Below are 25,664 nucleotides of genomic sequence, written 5' to 3' on the forward strand. Positions count from 1 at the left end.
GGACAGCTGAACTCTCTGGCGTCGGCCGCCAACAGTTAACGATCGACAAGTCAACCCCGACCTCACTACCACTAGGACTGAAGAGCACGGAAACCACCCATACCTCCATCATTGTGAGGGGCAGCCCACGCAAAAATACACAGTCCCCTACTGATGAGCGTGTGGTTGTAAACCGACTTCAGTGCACCAATCCACGACTAAGTACTGCAAACATGAACCCTCTAACAAGGCAATGATTGCTTTATCCTCTGTATGACCTGAAGGAATATGCTTCGTTTGTGACCCACTAAACAATGCACACGCCGCAGCTTCTGTTTGGGAAATAATGCTTTTGGTTAGTCACCTACGAATTAGGCCCTGAAATACAGGCGTTCAATATTTCGAAAGTATTTTTAATTTTATATGTTTCGTGGAATGCCTAATAGCTACGAAGCTGTGAAAGACAGCGGTGGAACATGGCGGTGGTATAAATCACCGCATCAATTAGCGGGTGATGAGCTGGGTGATGTCATCGTACGAGAGATGCCGTTCTGCGTTCACATTCTTGGCTGCACTGATGTCGCACGTTTGTCGTAACCCGCACGTGGTTTTGAGTGGGAATGACACTACACCCTTGCCAAGGAGTGGGCAAAGACCAGAATTTCACGTTCAAGAGTGCGGCGAGAACGGGTCGTATCCTCTTATCCCGAACAACGTTGACAAGAATGACGTTCCAACCATGGCCCCAATCGGTTCTATCCTGGGTCAGCTCTGTCAATACACGACAACCATCCAGAGACTCAATAAAGGAACGGCAAGTTCTGTATTATCATAGGGCGATCATGCGCGGTACAGCATACACACATCACGTAGGTATGAATACATCGCGCATGAAAACGACCAGTGGCGCCTGCCCGCTCGCACGGAGGGGCCCTGGTCCACGCCAATCACATGTTTGGAGGTGTCGCAGCACAGGCCCCGGGTACAGCAGCCGGGAGTGGAGGGGGTCGGCACAGTCTACTCGGACAGCACAGGCAATCCTGTGAGAGGTAACACCGCCTAGCACCCCATTGTTCGACACAGGACCTCCGTTGAACGCAAGCGACCAGTGATCGGTATGGAGTCAGAATCGCGGTATACATCTGACACTGGGATATGCAAGTGAAATGAGGTAACGAATGAACAGGCACACAATTCCCAGCTTGATTGCATTCGAATGTCGGATACACATGAGAATGGTACCCAGTCCGACGACAAGCAATGAAACAGGTGATTTCGGATGTCCTTGACTTCGACTTCTCAGTTGAAGCGGGGCACTCACTGGGGTAACTGCTCTAGTCCAAACATTCACAGTCAGTTGAATGACATATTTACAAAGCGCTCATGCAGCTAAACGTCTCTCGTCCACATACATTCACCCTGACACACACATTGATACACAGGCTGTTAGCGCCGAGTTGGGCTATTCTCCAGAAAACCGGAGGTATGTCTCAGCTGCAGCACATCGCTGACCTCTGGCGCCAGCACATCCCATACTCCATACACGCACATATTGCATTGAGTTCTATTTATGCCGTCTGTGCACTGTCAGGCGCTCGCTGTCAATGCTGTCAAAGCACACAGAACTGTGAGGATCATACATGTCAGCAGGATTAGCTGTGATAACCCTGAGTGGTTATACAGCACCAACGCAGTCCTGTGTCCAGCTCAGTGCCGGCTGCCCCCAGTCTGAGATCAAACACAAACTAAAGCCAATCTGTCCTGTCGTAAGATGGAAACCATAGCATGTACCCTCTGCTAGCGCGGACATTGGTAAGCAGACTGTTCTTGGATAGAAAGAACAGTCTATCCCGTCATTGCTGGACGCATTGCTGGAGCGATCTAAGCGTACAAGGAGAGGCACAACCACGCGGGTGGGTACACAATATGCGGTTACACTTGCGGCGATTCATGTCTTTCTCTGACGAATTATACGTCCTAGTGGGCGGCGCTCCAGCCGACCGGCGGCTATTAGCGCACTCCGGGGTGACCCGTAGAGGACTGTCTCGACCGACTTCTCAAGGCAGCAAGCCAGCCCCCGGTCCACTGCCGCGCGGAACGGTCAGTCAGGTTACCACCCCACCCTCGAGACTATGCAGTCCACTATCCTAACGTCACCGGCTTCCCGTCGGCGGCAGACTCCGCACCCAGCCGGCGGGGCGCACTCGCCCGGCGCTGCGGGGCACGCTCGCCCCATTTGTACCTATTTCCGAGCCTGTCCCGGAGGTCGGGACAGACTCTCGGTCGGCCCGTCTCAGTCTATTTCCTCAGCGTCCGTGGCCCTCTCGGGGGCGGCGTACGGGATGCGCCGTCGGTAGAAGAGCAGGTAGGCCTCGCTGGTCATCACTTCTTCCTCCTTCATACGCACAACGCGGGCGTCGTCGAACCGGCGCCAGCCTGAGACACGGAAACACTGTCAATGACGGATGGGGGGGGGGGGGACAGACACGGCACACACTGGGTCTGACAACGCAGACACACGGTCAGTTACAGATATCGGTATAAATACTATAAGCAGTCACGGTTTTGTACAACCATACAATGATACAGATGCTATGTGCAAAAATAACGGGCAGCAAAATGCAATTAACAATTGAAGTTAATGTCAATAAAATCATGTTCAATTGTGCCAATGGAGTAATGGTTTTCTACAAAAAAAAAGTTTCTATCAAGGAGCGTGTCACTTGAAAAGACTTAGCTGAAAACGAGTACACGGGTGCTCGGAAATCCTGTCCACCCTGAGGTCCTCCCGCTGTCCCCAGCTATCGCCCGTACCGAGCTCGGCGTTCTCTGGCCGCAGCGGGTCCACGCAGCGGGCGAACGCCGTGTAGTGGCCGCCCAGGATGCCGCCGTGGTGGTTGATGACGCCGTACAGGTCGTACAGCACCCGGCCATCGTCTGGTTCCTCGGTCAGGTACTGGCGCAGGTTCAGGTCCCTGCGGGTCAGTGGGGATCGGTGGTCAACCTCACTGCATACCGGCGGTGGCAGATTGAACGCTGCTGTAGCCGGGTTCGCCTGGCTTCTTCTGGTACTGTCACTGTCGAGATAACTACTGTCACACACGCTTGAGCACAAGCACTCCCTCCATATGACGTCAGACCACGTCATGACTACTGCCATAGAAGCCAGCCGGTGAAGTAAAATGTCCTAAAACAAGACAACCATAACAAAGAAACGGACGAACGAACAAACGAACAGAGGAACACAGAAGGACGGGCGGGCTGACGGCCTCAAAAGCAAAAATTAAAGACCAGAGAAAAGGGCCAGTGCTTACCGGACGGGGAACTCGACCATCCTGTCGATCTTGTCGCGGCCGTAGAAGGACTCCTTGAAGGAGAACCTCTTCAGCTGGATGATGAGGTTCAGGGGCAGCCGCCACAGGCTGAGCTGCTTCTCGGCCTCACGGTGCGCCTTACACCTGTGGACAAGCACATCGGAGAGATGCAGTGTCATATGGAAAACCACACAAACAGACTGGGGTGGAGGACAGATGAAATTATTAGCCAATGGCTGCAGTAAAAGCAACAGAACAGGGGAAGTCGAAGCCTGTAAGAACGATATTGTCACGGAATCTTATCACAGCAGGACCAACGTCCACATACACGGGTTTATAGTTTTGAGATATCGCCAGCCAACAGAAAGTGAGAATGCGCACGTCAGTACCTGGGACAGTACCAGGCCTCGTCCGGGGGACAGTATATGGGACAGTACACACCTGGGACAGTACCAGGGACAGCACAGACTCATACCTGGGACAGTATATGGGAGAGTACACACCTGGGACAGTACCAGGCCTCGCCCGGGGAGAGCCGCTCCGGCTCGGTGAACAGCCGCAGACACTGGTGCAGGCCGATCCGGCCGGTCGGCTCCGGCTCCGGGTGCGGGTCCGGGTCAGACTCCAGCTCTTTGTCGTCCACCAGACAGCAGGGCTGCCAGCGGCGGCGCGCCGTCTTCCAGTCCATGGCCACCGTGCAGGGGCCGCGCAGGTCCAGCGGCTCGTCACCTGGCGACACCGCGACGACAGCGTCAGAGATAAACACACACGCTCGGTAGACAGACACTGCTCAATACAGGAGCGCACCGTGCGAGTCGTGCAACAAACGCATCGATGCAATGGGGACAGAATAGCAGGTCATTCTACACTTGTTTGGTGTAAGAGCAAACGACAGAGAGGTAGATCACAAGGACTCAGTCACACGTGGGGCCGGGTCCCTTTTGACTGGCCATTTCCCCGTTTCCTGGATAGGTAAAATGACCCAACCTTTTTGCAGCGGGTGGCTTACCGTTGTCCTGTATCCGTCCGCTGTCTGAGGAGACGACGTTCTCGCCCTGCTGGTCCACCGAGCGGATCACAAACAGCTGCTGGTCGCCCGTCATACCTGGACAGAATCAATAAGAAACTATCAGCCGACACACATAACTAGTGTTTCAATCACAAACAGCAGCTAGAGTGGTCGCCGGTCACTTCTGAAAAAATATACGGACGGAAATAGACAGCAGGCTGCCAGTGGCGCACAGTGTCGCAGTTACAAACAGCTGGTGGTCAACGGTCGCTCCCGATCTTGAACAAACACGCCAGTTCTCCTTACTCAGTACGGAAACCGCGACATACCTACCTGACGAGGAGGGCGCCTCCCGGCAGTCGGTGGAGTCACTGGAGCTGACCTCCTTTTCAGTGACGGTCTCCTCCGTGTCAGTGCACTGTGGAGACACGGTAGAGTTTCGGTTAAACAGGGTGAGTGACACGATCATCCAGGCGCACCACGGCCGTACCACACACTGCGAGAGAACCGAAGAGACAGTGCCCGAAATGCTAGTGCATGCCGTCACGTAAGTAATGCAGGACAGTGAGACCAGTGGCGCAGGAGATCTTGTTTTTGCTACAGAGAAACTTATAAATAAGCCCCATGTATCACTATCGAACGTCAAGCCTCGTTTGGAGTGCCATCAGCCACACACCTTCCCACTGTCAGAGGCAAGTACCAAAGCTGACAGAGTCCCTCACTCCCGGTCACAGCTACTAACTGCTAACTAAACTAAGAGCGTTGCGCCACCCACCTTTCCGCTGTCGGAGCTGGTGCCGGAGCTGACCGAGTCCCTCCGCTCCCGATCACAGCTGCTAACTATACTAACTAAACTAAGAGCGGCGCGCCACTCACCTTTCCGCTGTCGGAGCTGGTGCCGGAGCTCACAGAGTCCCTTCGCTCCCGGTCGGCCGTCACCGGAACGCAGAACACGTTCACAGAGTACCTGACGGAGGAGATACATAAAACTGCTGTCAGCGCCGACAGGTCGAGCAGTTTAACTCTATGTTCACATTCACCTAGGGTGTTCGTCATCAAAACTACTTTCAGAGAAGCGGTTATGAGTAACGTTGATAAGCTAACGCAAAGCAGTTTGCCAATCGTCGTCATTGAGGCCCGAAGAAAGCATATAACGGCAGACCTCAGCTCAGATAGCTGACCTCATCTGCCGGCCTGTACTGACCTGGAGAAGGCCTCCATGGCCCTGCAGACCTCCGTGTAGGTGGCCCGGGAGCGCGGCAGGCTGACAAGGAACGGACAGCCGACCGGCTCAGGCGGCCAGGGTCGGCACAGCTCGCGGTGGTGCGGCCAGTGGTCCTTCTGACAGTGGCTGTCGCAGTAGCTGGTCCGGTAGCAGCGCGTGCACCGGCGCAGCTTCTCGTCAGCAGTCGGCTCCTTCTTGCAGCTGGAGCAGACGCGCGCCGCGCTCGGGTACTGCAGACGCTGTGGACGGCAGGGCGATACAATTAGTACAAACACAAACCTGCTGGGTACTTAACTCACGGTAGTAGACACAGGGACGGCGGACACGCGCCGCGCTCGGGTACTGCAGGCGATGTGGGCGGCTGGAAAACCAATACAAACACAAGCCCGGCTGGGTAATAAGGGCGGGCGAGACGCTGTCAGAGACAGAATGCACCGGTTACTAATTAACATTCCATCCAAGGTCGTAAAATGATCACTACTGACCATTCTTGTTCAGAAACCAAGCCATACTGTCCACTGTGTCCACCCATCCAGCCATACTATCCAGCATCCACCCACCAAGTCATACCTGTATGACGAGCAGCTCCAGGACGGGCTCTCCGATGCGGGCCGGGTCGAGCTGTTCGAAGGCGAGCAGGTGCGAGCCGCGCCCGATGGTGCCCGCTGACATACCGCGCGTGTACACCTTCTGTACCTGGTGGGAAGGAGGGAGACGGGTCAGCTTACCGGCGCCGGGTACCATGCGGCAACAACGCTAAAGGGAGACAGCCACGGGTCCATCAGCCTGTTGGCAAGGTCGGCATGATAGAAAAGTTTAAATAACGATTGATTGAACCTCATACATCAACATAAAATATAGCAATAACTTATCCATACTTATCTAACCTTAACTGTAGAGCCACCCGACGCATTCACGCCATCCAGATGCACTCCCAGTCCCGCTAATATTAGGGCTGGAGGGCTGAGACGATACTAACTTTGTGTTTGCGTTCGTCGATGAGTTTGATGAGCCTGGAGGCAACGCCCGTCTTCTCCGCCAGTTTTTCCATGATTTCATCGGCCAGCCCGTCCGCCGACACGTACAGGGTGTACTGGGAGAACACGGGAGAGGTCAGACGGGGGGGGGGGGGCGTACACACCTACACAGTGTCCGCGGACACGTACAGAGTGTACTGGGAGAGCACCAGAGAGTTCAGACGGGACGCGCACACAACTTGTGTTCGCGGACACGTACATGGTATACTGGGACTGGGAGAACAGAGAGATTAGACGGGACGCGTACACAGATACACAGTGTCCACCGACACTTACTGCAGACTGCAGAGTGTACTGGAGGTGTCATACGGGGCGCGCGCACTACAGTGTCCGCGGACACGTACAGTCGACTGAGAGATATCGGATGGAGCATTCGAGACTTAGGACAAAACACTCATGCACAAACGCAGAATAGAGCACAATTAATGGTGTATGTCAGTCATAGCTCGGAAAGCAATTAACCCTCTTATCTCCTCTCTTTTCCTCGTCCTCGCCATCTTCTTCCATCCTTCGCGGCCTTCATCCCCTCCTTCGTCTTACAGTGATCGGACGGACGGTGTGGTCGGCCCTGAAGAACGTCACGCAGACGGGTCGCTTCTTCTTCGGCAGCGGCACCGACAGGTACAGGAACGGGTCGAACGTCACCGACACCTGTGAAGAGGGGGGGGGGGGTCAGACACATTGGGCAGCGGCACCGACAGGCACAGGAACGGGTCGAATGTCACTGACACCTGTACAGAGAGGGGAGAACGGGTTACGCACAGGGTACTGGGCAGCGGGATCGACAAATATAGGCACGGCACGGATCAAACATCGTTGAGACCTGTGGAGAGGGAGGATGGTTTGACGTGGTTTAAAGACGCTATGGAAGCCGGAAGGTCAGAAACCGTCAAGGCGGTGGTACAGGACCCGAGCCACAAAACGATGGAGAGGTTCTTCTCATCCAATCTCTAAACTGCCTCACTGCCTCAAACCCTGAACCCCACACTCACCCAGCAGTCCCTGTACTATCCCAGTCTCCTGTGAACGCCGCCGTACCTTTCCACAGTCGGGGCAGACCAGTTTGGACTTGTACTGTCCCTGGAACAGGTCGACGATGACCGAGTCATCCCGGAGTCGGTAACGGTACCAGGCCTCGCGCGCCACCTCGTCGTCTGGACGGTCGCCCGCCTCCTCCGTCTGGGTGTACGGCTTCTCCACCACGCGGTTCAGGTCCTGCGGAGAAATACAGTAGTGGATGCGGGGTTAGGCAAAGTAATTAACACTGAACAGTCTATGAGCTAGTAGCAAAAAGTGTGGCATGGACATAGTTATTTGGATAACCATTCTAGAAAATCGCTGGTACAATTATATACGAAATGCAAGAGCCAGGACGGGTCCTAGCAACAATATAGCAAACGCCATGGCCATGGGTAAGGCTGAGATCTGAAGGTCTTAGATAACACAAGTATCAGTGTAAGCATTGTATCGCCACCGAAGAAACTATGTCGTAAACAAAGAGACCCCGAGAGTATTGGTAAATGTCATGTGTCGAAAGATTTAGTTGCTGTTTGTTGGGGCTTTCGGGCGCGTATCAGCGGGGTCACTATGCGCCCCTGCTGTCGAAAGAAGCTGCATCAGGAAAGTCGGTTGCGCCGTTGCGGGGGCGAGTTATCATATCTGTTGACTTGATTCCATCATCTGATATGCTATCAGCTGTTGTGACAGAGGACGCGCGGAACCGAAACCTTCCTCACCGACAGTCGCAACTATCCCAAAACTTCACTCGGCCGCGCAACCTTCAGGTCTTGCCTAAAGCCCTCAACACATCTTCCAAAGGGTCTTTCGACAAAATACTTAACAAAATACATGCTCTGCATCTCGGCGCCAGGATATGTGAAAAATAACACGTCTGACCAATGGCCAGTGACCAAGCCAGTAAAACATCCTAATATCCTAATTTCCTCCATAGACACCACCCCTTCGCCCCACCGCGGCAGTCCTCCCTTGGTCACTACATCCTCTCTCCTTCACCTCCAGCCCCGCCCAGTCACATATAATTCCTATATTCCCGCCCGATCACCTCCATCCGCAGCCCATTCTCACCTCATGCAGTCCGTCCAGCAGGAAGGCCATGAACTCCTGGGCGTCATGCTGCGCGAACCCGGTGAACTGGGTGAACCGCTTGGCCACCAGCGCCTTCAGCTTGTGCGGGTTGTAGGAGCGGTGCTCGCCCGACCAGAGCACGCGCATCAGCACGGCGAACGCCAGTGCCAGCTGTCCCTTCATGCCCAGCGGGTTGTGCTGGTTGATATCCGCCTGGAACAGCGAGTCTGCCGCACACGCAGACAAAGAGGTAAGAGCATGGAAGTGGGTTAGTTGGTAGTGTTAAATCGTTAACTACACTGCGCTCGTCTGGCATTATTAGTTTTGATTAAAATCTGACTTTACTTGGGCGTAAATAAAATAATCAGCTTTCATCCATTTCTTTTTTGTAGTTACTATCAGGGTGATCTTTCGTTCACCGCTGGCCTGTAATTATATCATAGCAGGCAGCCCATTCCCCAAGTAAATTTGCCTTATGAACAGTTATATTTCGCTGTTGATGTCCCGATACAGCTATCATCTTACCAATATAGTTATCAGCCATCTCGAGCAGAGGTCGTTCACCACCTTTATCACGCACCTGCGAAGTAGTCACGCAGCTCGCGGGTGTTGGCCAGACACTGGATCACCGAGTTCAGGAAGCACGTGTTGCCGATGTTATCCAGACCGGTGAAGCCGCGCTCCAGGGGTGCCAGGACGGGCGGCGGCGGCGGCGGGGGCAGCGCGATGGGCAGCGGCGACGGCGGCCGAACGAGCTGTGCGGGAGTAACGGGTCAGAATGTAGCCATGGGTCACATCAGAGCATCGATAAGTGTATAATTCTACTAGGGCACTCCACTACAGAACGTCGTCATTACAATACAAAATCCATCAGAATCGATCTGCTAGTTCGTCGGCTTTAGCAACATGCATACAGCAGACTACGTTAAAACGGCCGTTCAGACAGGACCCATCTACCGCCTCTGCCCCACCAACTTTAGCTCATGGATCTCACCTTGGTTGGAGGGTCGGGACGGTCGCCGCCGCCGGCAGGATCCGGCACGGCAGCGCTCTCGGAGAGCCGCGACGGCGAGCGACGCGACGCGGCGGCCGCGGCCGGCACTGGCGACACCATCGTACAGTCAGTCACTCCTCATCCAATAGACGTCTTTAACAACCCCGCACAGCTCACTGACACACTAACACAGCTCGGAGGTACTGTCAGCTAACACAGGATGCGTCTCCGACCAATGCACTCCTTCAACTGACAAACTGACCGAGCCGGCTCGGCCGATACGGCCCGACAGTTGGCGTCACCGAACAACGGACTATCACTGGGAGGGGGGTCGGGCGGGAGGGGACTCCCGGAGACACCACGTTTCGGCACGGCGAGAGGGGTCCGTCGAGTGAATCAGACAGGAGATATCAGCCTGACGTTAGAGCTACGGTCGTCGATAAGCAGGATAAGGGACTAGACGGATACAGGAAAGTATGACGGATGAGTGGTCACACAGAGTGCGTCTGAATCACAGCACCCCTCCCCACAGGACGGCAAATGTTCAAACCAACCGCTCCTGCACCGATCGCTCTATCTGCAACGAGCGTGATAGTAGAGCATTAGGGAACAGCTGTGTTGATATGGTGCGATATTATTATTGATGCTACACGTCAGGTTCTGAAATTTATGCAGTTTCTATTGGTCATTAATATTGATACTTAGTCAGCTGGGGTAACATTTTTGGCATCCAGAGTCAATATCAGTGAGGGCAAAGCAACCGAGCAGTTGCAAAGCAGGATATACGGCGGAGCAGGAGCAAGGGTGCAGGCGCGGCCTGCAGTGCACGCGGTAGGCGGTATGGTAAACCCCCAGTGGGGGACATGTCAAGGTCAGAAAGTACCGGTAATCCCTAGGTCACGGGGACAGGAACCCAGCGGCCGTGACGGAGTAATGTACGACCCACCAGAGCAGCCAGAGACAGACACAAAAAATACATGGGGTTACATACGAGTGATAAACTGCGACAATGGCAGCCTTGATGATCTGTAGCTTGTAAAACCACATGTCTCCGAGCAGCAATAGATCAAGATAAAAAAACACGCAAGAGGGTAAATAAGAGGTCAGTCGATAGGCTCTGTGTAATGCGAACAAAGGAGAAAGAGATAGAGAAATTAAGATACTTCTGACTGACGGGGCGACCATTTGGTCCGCTGAGGCCCCGGGAATCGTGTCCCACCCTCTCCTTCCCCCCATCACCCTCACTGACCTGGCGCGGGCGGCGGCGCCGGCGGCCGTAGCGCGTTCCATCGGCCCGGTATAGCCTTCACCAGACGGAGTTCCACTGCAGAGTTGGTCACCTTATGGCAGCACAGATCTGGCAGCACGCGGCCCTTGAGCGGCACCGTCCAGCGGAACAGGAAGCACTCGTCCAGCTGGCCGCGAGCCGCCAGAAACCGGCGGTCACTGTCAAATGGGAGGGAGCGAATGGAAATTAGACAAGTATAGCGGAGCCAGGAGCCGGCGGTCGCTGTCACAGAGGGGGAGAGGGGGAGGGGATGAAAACTAGACACAGACAGTGGAGCCAGAAGCCGGCGGTCGCTGTGGAGGAGAGAGGGGGAAGGGATGGAAACTAGACAGACAGTGGAGCCAGGAGCCGGCGGTCGCTGTTACACAGGAGAGAGGGGGAAGGGATGAAAACTAGAGGGGGAACGCAGGCGAAGTTACACAGGGGAAGAGGCCGGGTAGGAGAGTAGATTCGGAGAGCGGAATCAGACAGCGCCGGTCCCTGTGACGGGGAGAGGGAGATTAACCCCGCGTTCGATGTCTCTCGGACGACAAAGAATCAAGTTCCAGAACCGCAGCCGAGTCCCCGCTGACCTTGAACGGGATTGGCCGGACTACGTAGAATCTTCGCCGTCCGAGAGACATCGAACGCGGGGCAAGACAGACTCAGGAATCGGCGGACATTGCGATACGGGACTGGTAGATTGGACAAAGACGCAGAGCTGTGAGGAATCGGCAGTTACTGTCACAGAAGAGGGGTGGAGAACTGGCGCTCTGACAAAGAAACAACGCCGCCAGGAGCCGGCGGCCACGGTGCTATCATGTGCGGTGTACTTACACCAGTTGGTCGGCAGGGTTTCTTAGCTCCGTAGTAATATCGACAGCGATTCTGGTAATGTAGAAATTGCTGCAGTCATGCAATATCTACACTTCATCTCTCTAGATGTCCCCTCGACGGAGCTATGCCGCCCCTCCTCCCTCCGTCGGGGAAAAGACATAAATCTACCCAGTCTGGTGCAGTGATTCGGGACGCCGTCTGCGTATCATCCTACCTAGTCATCCTACCAGGAGGCTGTCAACTAGCCCTCGGTCGGCGCCATACTCGATGTGCATTAGAAATGGACCTCAAGGTCTTACTTAATACCTAATATGTGCACTGCTAGGCATAAATAATCACCACCGTCCACCCTCCAACGCCTATCCGCTCTCAGCGGTATTCAGCCAATGAGAACTTAGATACTTGTGATGTGCTCAACGATGATTCATTGAGGGAACTAGCTATGAACTATGAAGGTGAAACTTATTATCTCCCTATAAAGAGAATATCAAATATACGAAGAGTCAGTAATTTGCTGACCCATCGATTTCACGGAATCAGAGATCAAAGTGATCGGAAGTCTAAGGAAGCAGTTCCCCAGTGTGTAGTAGGTAGTAGGTATGCACTGGATTGTTCACTGTATTGTATACCAGTTTGAAGTGATTCTCCAGGTATGGCGTGCACTGCACATCAAACACGATCCTTGGCTTCGAACCGATTCGGCATCGGCCCGGACGTACCGCAAGAACTCACATATAAAGGCAAAATAGGACATCGCAAACATAGCGCAAACATTCATAAAAGGGACAAAATGCTTCACAAACGACTATGGATATGATGATCGCCGACATATGACCACAAAATATCCATACGAACTATTCTCCGCGCTCAATACTCATCACACCAACGACAGACCGACACACTCCACAACACCAAAGCTTTTCGAAATGTCAGCTTTTTCTACTAGATGTAGAACTAGATGTATATCTATGACCTAGTCTTACAATGAATTAACACCTCATTACACCCTTTCCAGCTATCACGCATCACCTGTCATCGCCAGAGATACATTCACCTTTACCATCAGTTTCGTTTTCACTGTTGGCATCACCATGTCCACCCTTCATGTCATCACCATGTTCACTCCTGGCACTGGTTCCATGTTCACCCTTTGACTTAGTGTCATCTTCACTGTCTGTATCAGTGTCCTCCTCACTATCAGTCTCTTCACTGTCACTGCTGCTGCTGTCATCATCACTGTCAGAGCTGCTCTCACTGTCCTCACTGTCATCACTGTCATCACTATCCAGAGCCAGGCCACCCATTGTATCAGCCAGGTCCTTCTGCTGTGACTGTGTTTCAGCTAGCACCAGGCCTGCTGCAGCCTCCAGCTCCACCAGGTCCAGGCCGACATCCTCCTTTGTCACAGTCAGGGCCTGCAGAGCGTCGGACAGGCCAGAGATGACCGGCTCGTCCACCTGCTGCAGCCACATGCACATGTCGTCTATGTACAGCTGGTTGAGGATGTAGCGTGGCTCACTCTCCAGCAGCATCTGATGGACCTGCAGCAGTGCTTTCACCAGATGCTTTCTGCCTGCCCGGAACAGCCAGCGCAGATCATCAAGGACCTGGCAGGATAGCCTCCAGTTCCTGTATAGTGGGTAGCACAGGCTTCTTCTCATACATGTTACCACTGTTTCTTTGAGACTTGTGTGTCTCTCCAGCCAGGAAAGACTGGAGCTCAGCTTGCTGATGCACCAGCCTGATTCAACGCTCCCATCACCTCCTGTAGTCCTTCGATCATAGCAGAAAGCAAACATCACATCAACAAGAGCTAGTCCAGCTTCTCTCATTTCTGATGGGCCCAGTTTGAAGAACTTTGGCTTCAAGTTTAGCATCAGATCCTTTTGCTCCTGGTCCAGGTCATTTTGACCAAACAGTGCTGGAGATTTCATGTCAAACACATGAGCTAGCGATTCATCTTCTTCGAACATATCAGCAAGGTAATGGTTATCATCAAAGTCCTTTTGCTCTTGGCTTTTCCTCTCTGCTGATCTCTGCACTGCACTTTTGTTATCTGGGTCTTGAACATCAACAACTTCACTTAGCTCTGACTGAAGGTGTGTGAACACTCCCAGGTGCTTGTTCGCGAATCCATATCTTGATCCGCATGAAACTACATCCTCGCCAGGCATTTCTTGGGACACAAACCAATCAATATCTGTTCCAACATCGTCTTCATCATTTTCCACTTCAGCATATATCTCCTCAATGTTCTTATGAACATTTCTTTCTCCCTTTGGCAAAAGCAGCGAAGTCAACATGTCCAAATTTTCAAAGTGTTCTCCACTGTTGACTTTCGGAGCATGAACAACAAAACCCCTTTTATCAGCAACAAATTTGGCAGATGCTTTCTCATTTTCAACAATGCATCCAGAAAAGTGGAGCCTCAGGTAGTAAGGCGATGAGTGGAAAGTGAACAAGTTCCCCTCCATAAAAACCTCAGTATCCTTCACATGGGCAAAAGGTGCTTCAATTTCTATAATGACGACATCCTCCTCTTGAGACACGGTGAATCTTGGCGTCAGCATTTTCAGCGTCCTTCTGATGAGTTAAAGCCTTAATTTGAACAAAAATAGAGAATGGATGATTCAATTCATCCACATTTCACCACACCAGTCACCCGCCACCGACAACATTGCCAGCCCCCAAACAATGGCAACGTCGGGAACGTATCACATGCGCAGGATTCGTAACAGCGTTCGTTGATACACGACAAGCAAATCATACTCAGCCTCCGATCGAAACGTCTACGCCGCGCACATTCGTGTGAACGCTGGAAATTTTCACATATTATAAGATGAAGAGGAGTTTCGTGATGAAACCGTCTTCGTGAAAGAAATCCCTCGAAATATAAAAACACCGTAAAACATCGCGAACGGGTTTAAATACAAAAACACAGTCAATTTAAGCCATCCTAAAACCCAGGAATTACCAAACTGATCGAAATGAAACTAACGCCGTCCGATTCATCGCATCTAATTTTATGACCCGTGGAGATAGAAGCAACCACAGGGCTCAGATCACCTCGATGACCTTGAAAGATCAACTTTAGTTTTCGCCTACCGCAGCCATCATAGGCGATCCATTCCAGAAAGGCGGTCCTGGACGCTGGAGGGGGAGGTAGGAGGGGGTCATCACCCAAAAATTTAAACTCCAGACCCTTCTAGGGTTTTGATTCCTTATGCAATTCTGTGCAGTTTAAAACAAACGCTTTCAAGAAAAGTTTTTCAGTTTTCTTTCTATTCTAGAAAAAGACGACAAGATTTCAACAAGAAACGACAAGATTTCGACAAGAAAAGATTTCAGGCGTTGCGAGAGGAGCATTTACCCCATAATGTAGCCATCTAACTAAGCAGCTACAGGGCAGATCAAGATGAAAATGACACCATCCGATTCGCCGCACGCGATTTCAAAGAATGTTCTGAAAAAATGACCCGAAGTTACCTTCAGGGGCTTACTGAACGTTTTTGCCCATCGTAGCCATCTTAGAGATTTGTAATGCCCATTGATAGAAAGTTAATCTGTCGCATAACAAACATTCAAAAACTTTGAAAAGTGCCGCAAAATGCCAACTCAGGAAAGCTAATAAAAAACACCGGACAAACACAAACACATAGCTTGAAAATACGTACAATAGAGAAATGCAAAACGGACTGTTTCCAATAGGATACAAAAGTCAACACGCAACCGACGGGGGTCTGCGCCAACTTACAACCGACGGGGGGATGACCGCCCCCCCCCCCGAGATCTCGAGAACGAAGCAAGATAGCGACAAGCGGTAAACGGCATGGGGTACGCACGGACAAGGTCTACAATTTTTACGAAGGTCATTTTCAGGTCAGGTCAAAGATGACGTCACAGGGATCATAAAAGTCAAAATGGCGGCGCTAGATATGGAGTTTTTCTCGAATAACTTTCGAACTAGTCGAGATAGAAACAAACTAAGGGCATCAGCGTGATCCCCTCATCAATCCGCATCGAACCATATATATGTTGACGTCGAAAGGTTAAGGTCAAAGGTTGACCTCAGGTCACGTGACCTCGAGGTCATCAATCATCATGTATATCATTCGATGCGCCTTGACGAGCTGAACACAATGAGACCATCCGCGCGGCTGTATCTCGTTCCTGTAAGGAGTTATTGGCAAAAAAACCGTTGGTGACCTTTGATGACGTCACATGACCTTACAGCTGGTCAACAGCAAAACAGGCCTCAAGGTAGTGAAGGTTGATCGTATGTTAAGTCATGGATGGTATATGGGGCCATTTCGACGCGTTTTAGTGGAAAAAACAGGGAGTTGATTTTCCCCCATTGACTTAAAATGCGGAGGTCGAGAAATTGACCTGACCTTAGGTCATCGATATCGAAATTCCGAGTTATAACAAGTGCAGCTACCAATGACCTAATAACATCCTGCGACTTTCAAAGGCCTCCGTCATCTAATGTAGCTCTGACAGTTGACACTGTGGCAAAGTGCAAAAAGTGACTTGAGGTTGGGTCATTCAAAGTGACTTGGTGACCTGACCTTAAAAGTTAGGAGGTTCAAACTTGCACACCATGTGTAAAATTTATGAGAGAATAGTCATGCTAAATTTAGCGGCGCTTCCCGCTATTCACGAAAAACCTCAGGGGGGGGGGGGCGGATAACCAACCACCCCCCCCCCGTCGGTGCGCGGGTTAATTCCACCGCAAACCCTTTTCCCTACCTTCTTACGCATTGACCCAAATGGCGTTCAATAACCTGCCCGCTTGATCTGAGCAGCCCGCCTTAATTTTGCAGGTAATTTGGTTACTTCAGGCTCCTAAAGTCTCATCTGACCCTTTGCCCACTGATCAGTGATCCCTTTTGTCTATCCGCTAACCAACGCAGCACCGAGAGTTCTTTACCGCTTCACCACGACCTATGCATTTTACGTAATTCTATACCACTCGTAACTATAAATAGCGTCTGATACTAATGCCTGGCCCATGTTGCACCAGAGGCAACCTCTTGTGGCCGGAAACTCGTGTGCCGAAATACGAAACAGTCCGATAAAACGGCAATCGGTGACAGCTGACGGCGCACCGATAAGAGAAGGGATATGCATGCAATTCAACTAAATGAAACCAAATCCACGGCCGCCTGTATCCGTAAATAATGGATATGCTTGCTTTTAGTTTTGACTCTTGAGCACGGAGGTCATCAGGTGCAGGCCCCCTCTTCCCCTCCCCCTCCCACACACACAAATGACCACAGAATATTATGTTATCATCGAAAAAATACTGGTAGGGATACATAAAATGCCGAAGACATGGATAACAGTACCCTACTATAATACTTATGGCGAGACCGAACTAAAGTGTAGAAATATTCATTGACCACCGAGAACTAGCAGAAGGGCCTCTTTCCCTGACAGCGAAAGCGGAGATTAGCAAGCTCACCTGGTGCCGAAAACCATGCTGAAGCTGTCTGAGTCGTAACTGATGGCGAGCGTTTCTTTCTTGATATGTCTGAGGTAGACCGAGACACGGATATCGGCGTCTGTCTCGAACGTGTCATGCTTCAGGTTATCCAGGAGCACGGGCTCCACGACAGCGGGGGGTGGGGGCGACGCTCCTGGTTTGCCGTCCGGCCCCAGCGGGGCGTCATCTGGCCCCGGTGGGGCGTCACTCGGCCCCGGCAGGGCACCGTTAGGGGCCGGAGAGCCCGGCCGCTCCGAGGTGCGGCCGGCAGTCTCCTCGATCTTTTCGGTGTTAGTCTTTTCCTTCATCTCCTTGGTAGGAGGTGTCTCTTTGGTAGGAGGTGATGACTTCACACGAGGTATCTTCATCGGCTGAAAAATGGCAGATCAGATGAGCCCGGTGAGCGAGAAAGTCAAAGTTCCGTGGTAAAGTTTTTTCGTGCAGGTTATTGGGTCTTGATTAGGTCGACTTATATTTTGTGGTCTACTCGGAACTCCTTATCAGGCGACAGATCGATCGACCGATCAAGTCGGGGGCTCTGAAAACTTTAAAAAGTCGTTTTAACATAGCTTCTGAATCTGAGCCTAACAAAGCTCACATGGTTAATTAAGAATAAACATACAAGCCCTTGACTTAGGAAAAACATCAATGTCTCATCCTCCTGGCCCCTGGGTAACAGATTGGCCTACTGTGAGACTGCTCAGGATAGATTCTCGGGCATGTGACTCACCTCGAGGCTGGGCCAGGTGAGGCTGGGGTCGTGTTTGAGAAGTTTGACCAGGATCCGTCCGCCGGGCCGCTGCTGGTGCTCCGATCCGTCCGGCAGCACGGCCGCGAACAGCCGACTGGACCAGGTGCGCCCGTCCGGCAGCCGGACCTGAACCCGGCGCTCCGAGCAGTCCAGCTGCACGCGGCCGGCGCCGGCCAGCGGGCCCGTCACCAGCGTGACGCGCACCTCGCTGCCGGCGTCACGCCACTCGTGCGTCACGGCCGGCAGCGCTTCTGCGGGCCGCGCAGGACAACACGGTCAGAGCGCTCACAGCTAGAGCTAGAGATGGAAAGGCCACGCAGGACATAACTGCAGAATGATAGAACAAAAACGATTTAAACTAAGCACTTAAAATGATGCAATATTGGATGACAACAACCTTTGGTTGGTAACAGCATACAATTCGTCATTAAAAAAGAAAAGAAAAATGCATTATCCAAGCTATGTCTCAGTTTCACAATGTTCTTGATGGAACATATTCTTACTTTTAACCGGAGTTGCTGGGGCAGTGCCCTGTCGACCCGGTGATGACCCATCACTCTTTGCACTTCCTCCACTCTTCTTCTTCTTGGACTTGGTAGCATCAGGCATTATCTAGGTAAAATGCAACGGTCAAGGAGCGTCCAGAGTCTAATGAAAATGTAGTTGCATTACTAGATGGATGAGTCACAGTCTCACAGAGCATTATTTTTGTGATGACACCATAACCTAAATGCTAACGAAACGAATGAAAATGTTGAAAATATTGAAACTTAAGTTAAGCTCATTGACTATTTTCCACCTACGCCAACTAATGGTAATCTTGCCATGATCTCAGTTGAGCTGCACGGTCTATTGTCAACCTGTTGTCAGCTGTTGCAAAATATCATGGGGGTGTTCAGACACCCCAATCCCATCCCCTGTGGTTTTCGCAGATCGCCGCCGTTTATGGTACACCTGCTCATGCGTCTTTTCCGCACATGTTGTGCAAATTTTAGACCCAGATCGCTAAAGGTCAGGTCACCAGGTCACTTCAAGTGACCTCACCTCAGGAAAATTGAATGCTCTTCATAGCTTAACAGACTAAAACGATCGTCTTGAAACCTTCAGCGATTGATCGCGATAACAGTACCGAGTAACAGTATCTATCAAATGTATATCTCGGAATTTTGACATCGGTGACCTAAGGTTGGGTCAATCTTGCACCCTCTCCTTTATAAGTCCATGGGAGGAAATTCAAAGGAGCTTCTATTGAACAAACGTCATTCTTCCCGCGGTACGGGCAGTGCCGGATTTCGGGTTCGATTCCCGATTCCACCCGTTCCGCGGGCGTCGTCCCCGGCTGCGTCACCAGTGTGGGGTAGGCTCCCACTTCAGCCGTAGCCTGGCGGTTGGGGATAGGACGACGAGGAGGAGCAGGTGCTCTCTCTCCTGTAATTAAGGACTATGCTCGTTGGAGAGAGGTCCGAACAAATGTAAAAAAAAAAACACTCAAACATCGGGTTACAGGTAAAATTGACACGCTGAACCGAAGAATTGCACCCGTGACCCACCTTATGTCCCTGAGGTCATACCATGTCATGAAAGGGTCCCAGCAGTTTTTATGCAATACCTGTTAATAGAGACACGCTAGAGCGATGAAAACAAATTCAATGTGTTCAGGTTGATGATACAAATCGACAGCATGACCTTTTCCGGCCAGGCCATACCTTGATCCGAGGTCAAATTTTCAAAATGACCTTTCAACAGGCACACATTCATCCAAATTTCCTGCATATCAGAAAAGAAACTGGGTGAGCAGATATGACAAAAAATAGATGTCCTGATAATTTCATTACCTACCACTACACGGTTTTGGTAACCCTGGCGTCACCGGTAGGTAGCGTTTTCGTTCAAAGTTAAGGTTTCCTGTATTAGGCCGCCGTGCCAAGCCGAAACATGCGGTGACGTCACTGGGTAGGAGAAGATAACTTACCACGCTATCAGTATCGACTGAGACTCAGATAGACTCAGACCGACTCAGGCAGACTCAAACTGACTCGACCGACTCAAACCGATTCAGATCGACTCAGTCCGACTCAGAACGACTCAAATTGACTCAGACCGACTCAACCGACTTAACCCTCGCATGTGTGCGGCGTTTGCCAGCTTCTAATGTGTAGGGGGGGGGGGGGGGTCGGTTGGACCCCCCTTGCCGTTTGGCCCCTGATCGAGCTAGAGCTTCGCGGAAAAAACGAGCGTGTTGCCCGTGACGAGAGGAAGCCGATGATACCCAATTTTAAGGTCCTAGGTCATTGGTTGACCTTCCAGGTCAGGTCAATGACCCAAAGTCGGGAAAATCGGGACCTGTTAGAAAGTCGTAAAGCGTGGCTGCTAAGGGATTTTTCGGGGTGCTGATCACGAATATCGTGTTAGTTTTGATCACAGATGATGTCTTTAAGCATTTAGACCAGGTCAGGTCAGGTCAACCAGTAGGCGTCGTGACGGGTATTCGTAGTACGTGTCAACCGCATCTGACAGCTTCGTAACATGTTACGAAGGCACCAAAACTACTTCGTAAATGTTCAAATGGTTGCTAAATTCGAATTCAGCTCCAAAAACTAGCCTAGAAACATGTACAGCTCGAAAAAGTGAACCGAGGTCACCTGAGGTCACCAAAGGTCAATGACCTGACCTGACCTTCAGGTGACCTTGACACCCACCCTAATGCATGGAAGCAACATCAAATCACATGTTTGAACGTTTGAAACCACGAAAAGCTTGCAAACGCGCGGCTAATGCGAGCCGACATACGCAGAATCGCGATTCCGGCCAAACATGGTCTCGGAAAAGAGGTCACAGGTCAAAGGTCATTGGGGTCAGGGTCATGAAATTTTCAGGGTAGGTGTAAAATTGATCAATGTGAGGGTACTGAAAGTTTCGTCGCGATCGGCCGCTTTTTACGCGAGTTATTTGCGAAAAACCATGGGGGGGGTCCATCCGACCCCCCCCCCCCTACACATGCGAGGGTTAAATTGATTCCGATCGACTCGGACAGACTCAGAACGACTCAGGCAGGCTCAAACTGACTCGACCGACTCAAACCCATTCAGATCGAATCAGACCGACTCAAACTAAGTCAGACCTATTCAACCACTCAACTGACTCAAATAGATTCTAATCGAATCAGACAGACTCAGAACGACTCAAACAGACTCAGGCAGACTCAGACCGATTCAGATCGACTCAGACCGACTCAGAAAACTCAGAACGACTGAAACTGACTAAGAACGACTAAATCGTTCCGATTGACTCAAACAGATTCAGAACGACTCAGAGAGACTCAGGCAGACTCAAACCAACTCAGGCAGACTCAAACCGACGCAGTCAGACTCAGACCGACTCAGATAGACTCAGAACGACTCAAACTGACTCAGACCGACTCAACCGACTCAAATTGATTCCGATCGACTCAGACAGACTCAGGCAGACTCAGACAGACTCATGCAGAGTCAAACCGACCCGGCACACTCAAACTGACTCGACCGACTCAAACCGATTCAGGTCTGATGATTCAGGTCACCGCTGGGTCTGTCTGAGTCGGTCTAAATCAGTTTGAGTCGGTTGAGTCGGTTAGAGTCTGACTGAGTCTGCACTCTGCCTGAGTCTGAGTCATTTTGAGTCTGTATGAGTCGATCGGAATCGAGTTGAGTCGGTTGATTCGGTCTGAGTCAGGTTGAGTCGTTCTGAGTCTAGCTGAGTCGGATTGAGTCGATATGAATTGGTTTGAGTCGGTCGAGTCAGTTTGAGTGTGCCTGAGTCGGTATGAGTCTGCCTGAGTCGTTCCGAGTCTGTCTGAGTCGATCGGAATCGAGATGAGTCTGCCTGAGTCGATCTGAATCGGTTTGAGTCGGTCGAGTCAGTGAGAGTCTGTCTGAGTCGGTTTTGGTCGTTCTGAGTCTGTCTGAGTCGATCGGAATCGATTTGAGTTAGTTGAGTCGGTCTGAGTCATTTTGAGTCGTTCTGAGTCTATCTGAGTCTGTCTGAGTCGACCTGAATCGGTTTGAGTTGGTCGAGTCAGTTTGAGTCTGCCTGAGTCGGTTTGAATAGTTCTGAGTCTTACTGAGTCGATCGGAATCGATTTGAGTCGGTTGAGTCGGTCTGAGTCAGTTTGTGTCATTCTGAGTCTATCTGAGTCGGCCTGAATCGATCTGAATCAGTCTGAGTCTGCCTGAGTCGGTTTGAGTCTGCCTGAATCAGTTTGAGTCGTTCTGAGTCTGACTGAGTTGATCAGAATCGATTTGAGTCGATCGGAATCGATTTGAGTCGGTTGAGTCGGTCTGAGTTAGTTTGAGTCAGTCTGAGTCGATCTAAGTCGGTTTGAGTCGGTCGAGTCACCTTGAGTCTGCCTGAGTCGTTTTGAGTCTATCCGAGTCAATCGGAATCAATTTAAGTCGGTTGAGTCGGTCTGAGTCAGTTTGACTCGTTCTGAGTCGGTCGATACTGATAGCGTGGTACGGTATCATCTCTTACCCAGTGACGTCACAGCATGCTTCGGCTTGGCACGGCAGCCTAATACAGGAAACCTTAGCCTTGCACAGAACACTACCGGTAACGCCACGCCAGGGTAACCGATTCCCCACTACAACTAGGTACCTATTGCACTACCGGTAACGCCAGGGTTACCGATACCCCACTACACCCTGTAGGAATGATTCCATTAAGGACACCATTAAAGGGACTATCCCACCTTCTAAAATGTTGTTAAAACCAGTTAAATTGTGCCCGACTTTATAGATTGGATGACCAGGAACACGGTTCTGGCATTTATTTTTCATTAAACATCTTAGGCTTCCCATATTCCAAACACAAACTTTCAAATATGTGACGTCACAGCCCAAAATTACCTCCTTCCCCAGGCCACATTACTGTCATAAAGCTGATTCTTTTTACTCTGTAGGCACCACAACAAAGTTCAGACCAAGTTTTAAGCGATTTTTCAACGAACAAACCCATTTAAATCAGAATGACTAAACGAGGTGACGTCACACTAACGGTCGCTCCATGTTGAAGATAGGGCCTTGTACAGTCTGTCTTAAAAGTACCGCGCAAAGTGGCGGTGGATCCATCAAGCCTGACCGAGAAAGGGCCTGTTTTAATTTAAAAGTCACCGACCAATTGACCTAGGGAATGGATAAGGATGTCAGTTGCTTCAGTGACCCAAATTTAGCAGGCCCTTGCTCAGTCAGGCTCGATGGATCCACCGTCACTTTGCGCGGTACTTTTAAGACAGACTGTACAAGGCCCATTTTCAAATGAAGGGAACGAATTTCTTCAACACCAAGAGGCCGCGGGGGTTGCAACCTAGATAGATAGTGGTTTCTGAACCTCGCCGCAAACTTGGCTATCTAAACTCAAACCCCATGTTAAAGGTGGGGCACCACAACAAAGCTTGCTTTTGATCCTTTGATCATCCTTTGCTTTTGATCATATTAACTATTTTCTTTCATATGGAACACAGGATAAGAACGCTTATGACAGATACCTACTTCACCAAATAGATATAATCCACACAATATCATTAAATCATATTTACTACAGAAAAATGGATTTCAATTTAGGACGTTATAAAGCATAGAAAGGAGTAAAATTTATCCTTGAAAAGTTGTGTGGATTTCAGCTTCAGTTTTACTCAATAGACCGTTTCAGTTTGAACTAAATGCATGGGAAGTGAAAATCGCGAGAAAAAAACTTATTAATCTACCTCGAGGCCTTTGTCCTGCATCCGCGCTGAAAACAGAGGGGAAACGCGAATAAACACAAGAGAGAATAGAAACGCGGCCTTGAGTACGAACAGCTGATTGAACTGTTTCTGCAACACAAATTAGTTGCATGAATAAAACTGGCTTACCTCAACGACATAACAACATGGTTCCACAACAATTAGTATCTTTTGTCTTTCATGCGCTGTTTTGACAGCGAAGCAGCTAAATTAAAATATTTTGCCAGGATGAGAATGCATTGTTGCAGAATTTGACTGACATGATTTGGTGATGGATCATTTTTCGACTATCTTTCAATTTCAGAGTGCTGAACTAGCGGTGAAGGGCGCCCACAAGGTCAAGGCGTCCACTTCTAGGCCTTCAGGCTCGTACTCATGGTAAACGAAATTATTTGGCTCGTCAATGGTGTGCTGCCATCTATTCGGATGCAGGTGCTGCCACCTAGAAGCCGGAGCTTTTCCGCAGGACATCCTTCTCCGAGCCTTGTCCGATTTTTTTTTTTTTGAATTTTGCTCCCGACGGGCTACAGCCCTAGTCGGGGTAGGGGGAAGTTACTAGCTGGCAATTAGCCAAGGCATCTGCTCTGGACCTGAACATGTGGTGTGGGGCAGCCTCTGGAGCAGGGCTGCAGTGCGGAGTCGATGAATTTTAGGGTTACTCCGACTCCGACTCCGACTCCGGCTTCAAAAATCGACCCCGACTCCGACTCCAACTCCGACTCCGACTCCGGACGGTTCCATTTAAACCATACCATGATATTGAAGTTCATAATGGATACATTTTTATCTTGCCTGAAACGATCCCCTGTGCGTTCCAAGCCCCAAGGCTTTGCGTTAAAAATAAAATGCAGAATTAAAAAGCAGGTTCTTGGGAATTCACCGTCTTCAGCTTCTCTCGCTGACAACGTTCGTCCAAAACAGCAAAATGGCCTTTTTTCGACAAAATCTAATTTCGAGCACAGTATCGTCAATCAAATAGGTGCAGTGCATGACGTTGAGCTAGGCAGCGTTAACTCCGACTCCGGAGACGGAGTCCGTAAGATTTTAGCGAATCCGACTCCGACTCCGACTACGGGCAGAACAGTCGACTCCGACCGACTTCAACTCCGACTCCGCAGCCCTGTTCTGGAGTGTGGAAAAGTGCATGAAGATCTACACTCTACAACTTTGTTTTTTTTCAGCCACAGACTCAAACCCACATTGTTCAACAAAACGAGTGAAAGGGAAGAGCTTTTTTTGGACTTGGTGGGGTAGGGTGGGGTAATTTGGCATATTTTTATGCCTTCTCCGTCCTACCAAATTCCAGCTCAACCTTGGATGAAGAAAAATTGTTTCAGTAGCGCAAATGTCACTTGATTTCACCATGAAAGCGTCATCTTTGGACGAACTGAGCATACCTTGAATAGAATAGCCTCATTTCTCCATCAAGTCAAGGTGTGATCAAACTGCCCCAACGTGGAGTAATTTGAACATACTGCCTTTACGTGCCAAAAAAACAAAAACAAAAAACAATAACCTCGCGAGCACCGATGTTGTCTCATGCATAAACAAAAAGGCCGAACAATTCTAAACATACCTTCATTTTAAAAAATCAACATAACAAAAATAACAGTTGCAGAGTATCATATATCTGCACGCTGCACACCGGTCCGTTGACAGAAGTCGCCTCTCGTGAAGTTATCCCGCACCGTAGACAATGTTTACAATTGCTTTACATGTAACGAGATAAAATTATCAGATGTCGTGTAACTGATTTCTTAAAGTCTAGACGATTAACAGACTGTTAAACGTCGACATTTTGTCTAGTCTGAAATTTGTCGTACTTTTATATTTACCTTTGAGCGCCCGAAAGCTATCGGTCATCGGTGGTACGGGATAAAACTATTAAACCACTCGTAGGTAGAAAAAATATTTTAAACGTCT

General features: G+C 50.4%; 2 protein-coding genes across 3 annotated transcripts; both read right to left on the reverse strand.

The window, feature by feature from the left end:
* Window positions 1–783: 783 nt before the first annotated feature.
* On the reverse strand, window positions 784–23,879 carry LOC122365019 (ubiquitin carboxyl-terminal hydrolase 19-like). 2 transcript variants are annotated; one of them, XM_043335893.1, is made up of 20 exons: window positions 23,724–23,879; window positions 18,487–18,595; window positions 17,963–18,234; window positions 17,212–17,603; window positions 10,893–11,089; window positions 9,644–9,750; window positions 9,230–9,404; window positions 8,650–8,876; window positions 7,603–7,779; window positions 7,105–7,215; window positions 6,507–6,620; window positions 6,098–6,223; window positions 5,507–5,766; window positions 5,179–5,269; window positions 4,636–4,720; window positions 4,303–4,398; window positions 3,797–4,022; window positions 3,294–3,437; window positions 2,794–2,954; window positions 784–2,415 (listed from the first exon to the last, which is right to left on the reverse strand). In XM_043335893.1, exons 1-20 carry the CDS (start codon window positions 23,742–23,744, stop codon window positions 2,273–2,275), a joined length of 3,234 nt encoding a protein of 1,077 aa, XP_043191828.1. In that variant the 5' UTR covers window positions 23,745–23,879; the 3' UTR covers window positions 784–2,272. The 2 variants fall into 2 exon arrangements, with proteins under 2 accessions (XP_043191828.1, XP_043191827.1); XM_043335892.1 differs by lacking the exon at window positions 23,724–23,879 and adding an exon at window positions 23,509–23,605.
* Window positions 12,350–14,402, reverse strand: LOC122365020 (protein SHQ1 homolog). Its single transcript, XM_043335895.1, has one exon. The coding sequence runs from the start codon at window positions 14,315–14,317 to the stop codon at window positions 12,773–12,775; it is 1,545 nt and encodes a 514-aa protein (XP_043191830.1). The 5' UTR covers window positions 14,318–14,402; the 3' UTR covers window positions 12,350–12,772.
* Window positions 23,880–25,664: the final 1,785 nt, after the last annotated feature.

The sequence above is a fragment of the Amphibalanus amphitrite genome, unplaced genomic scaffold, assembly GCF_019059575.1.
Source record: "Amphibalanus amphitrite isolate SeventyFive unplaced genomic scaffold, NRLGWU_Aamphi_draft 000711F_arrow, whole genome shotgun sequence".
NCBI classification, from domain to species: domain Eukaryota; kingdom Metazoa; phylum Arthropoda; class Thecostraca; order Balanomorpha; family Balanidae; genus Amphibalanus; species Amphibalanus amphitrite.

Excerpts from the sequence above, each read along its gene's own strand:
- LOC122365020 (XM_043335895.1), bottom strand. The coding sequence starts at position 14,317 with ATGCTGACGCCAAGATTCACCGTGTCTCAAGAGGAGGATGTCGTCATT.
- LOC122365019 (XM_043335892.1), bottom strand. The coding sequence starts at position 23,541 with ATGATATTGTGTGGATTATATCTATTTGGTGAA. Across the intron at positions 9,405-9,643 it reads GTCCCGACCCTCCAACCAAG|CTCGTTCGGCCGCCGTCGCC; the intron begins GTGAGATCCATG and ends ACTCCCGCACAG. Across the intron at positions 6,621-7,104 it reads ACACCGTCCGTCCGATCACT|TACACCCTGTACGTGTCGGC; the intron begins GTAAGACGAAGG and ends GTGTTCTCCCAG.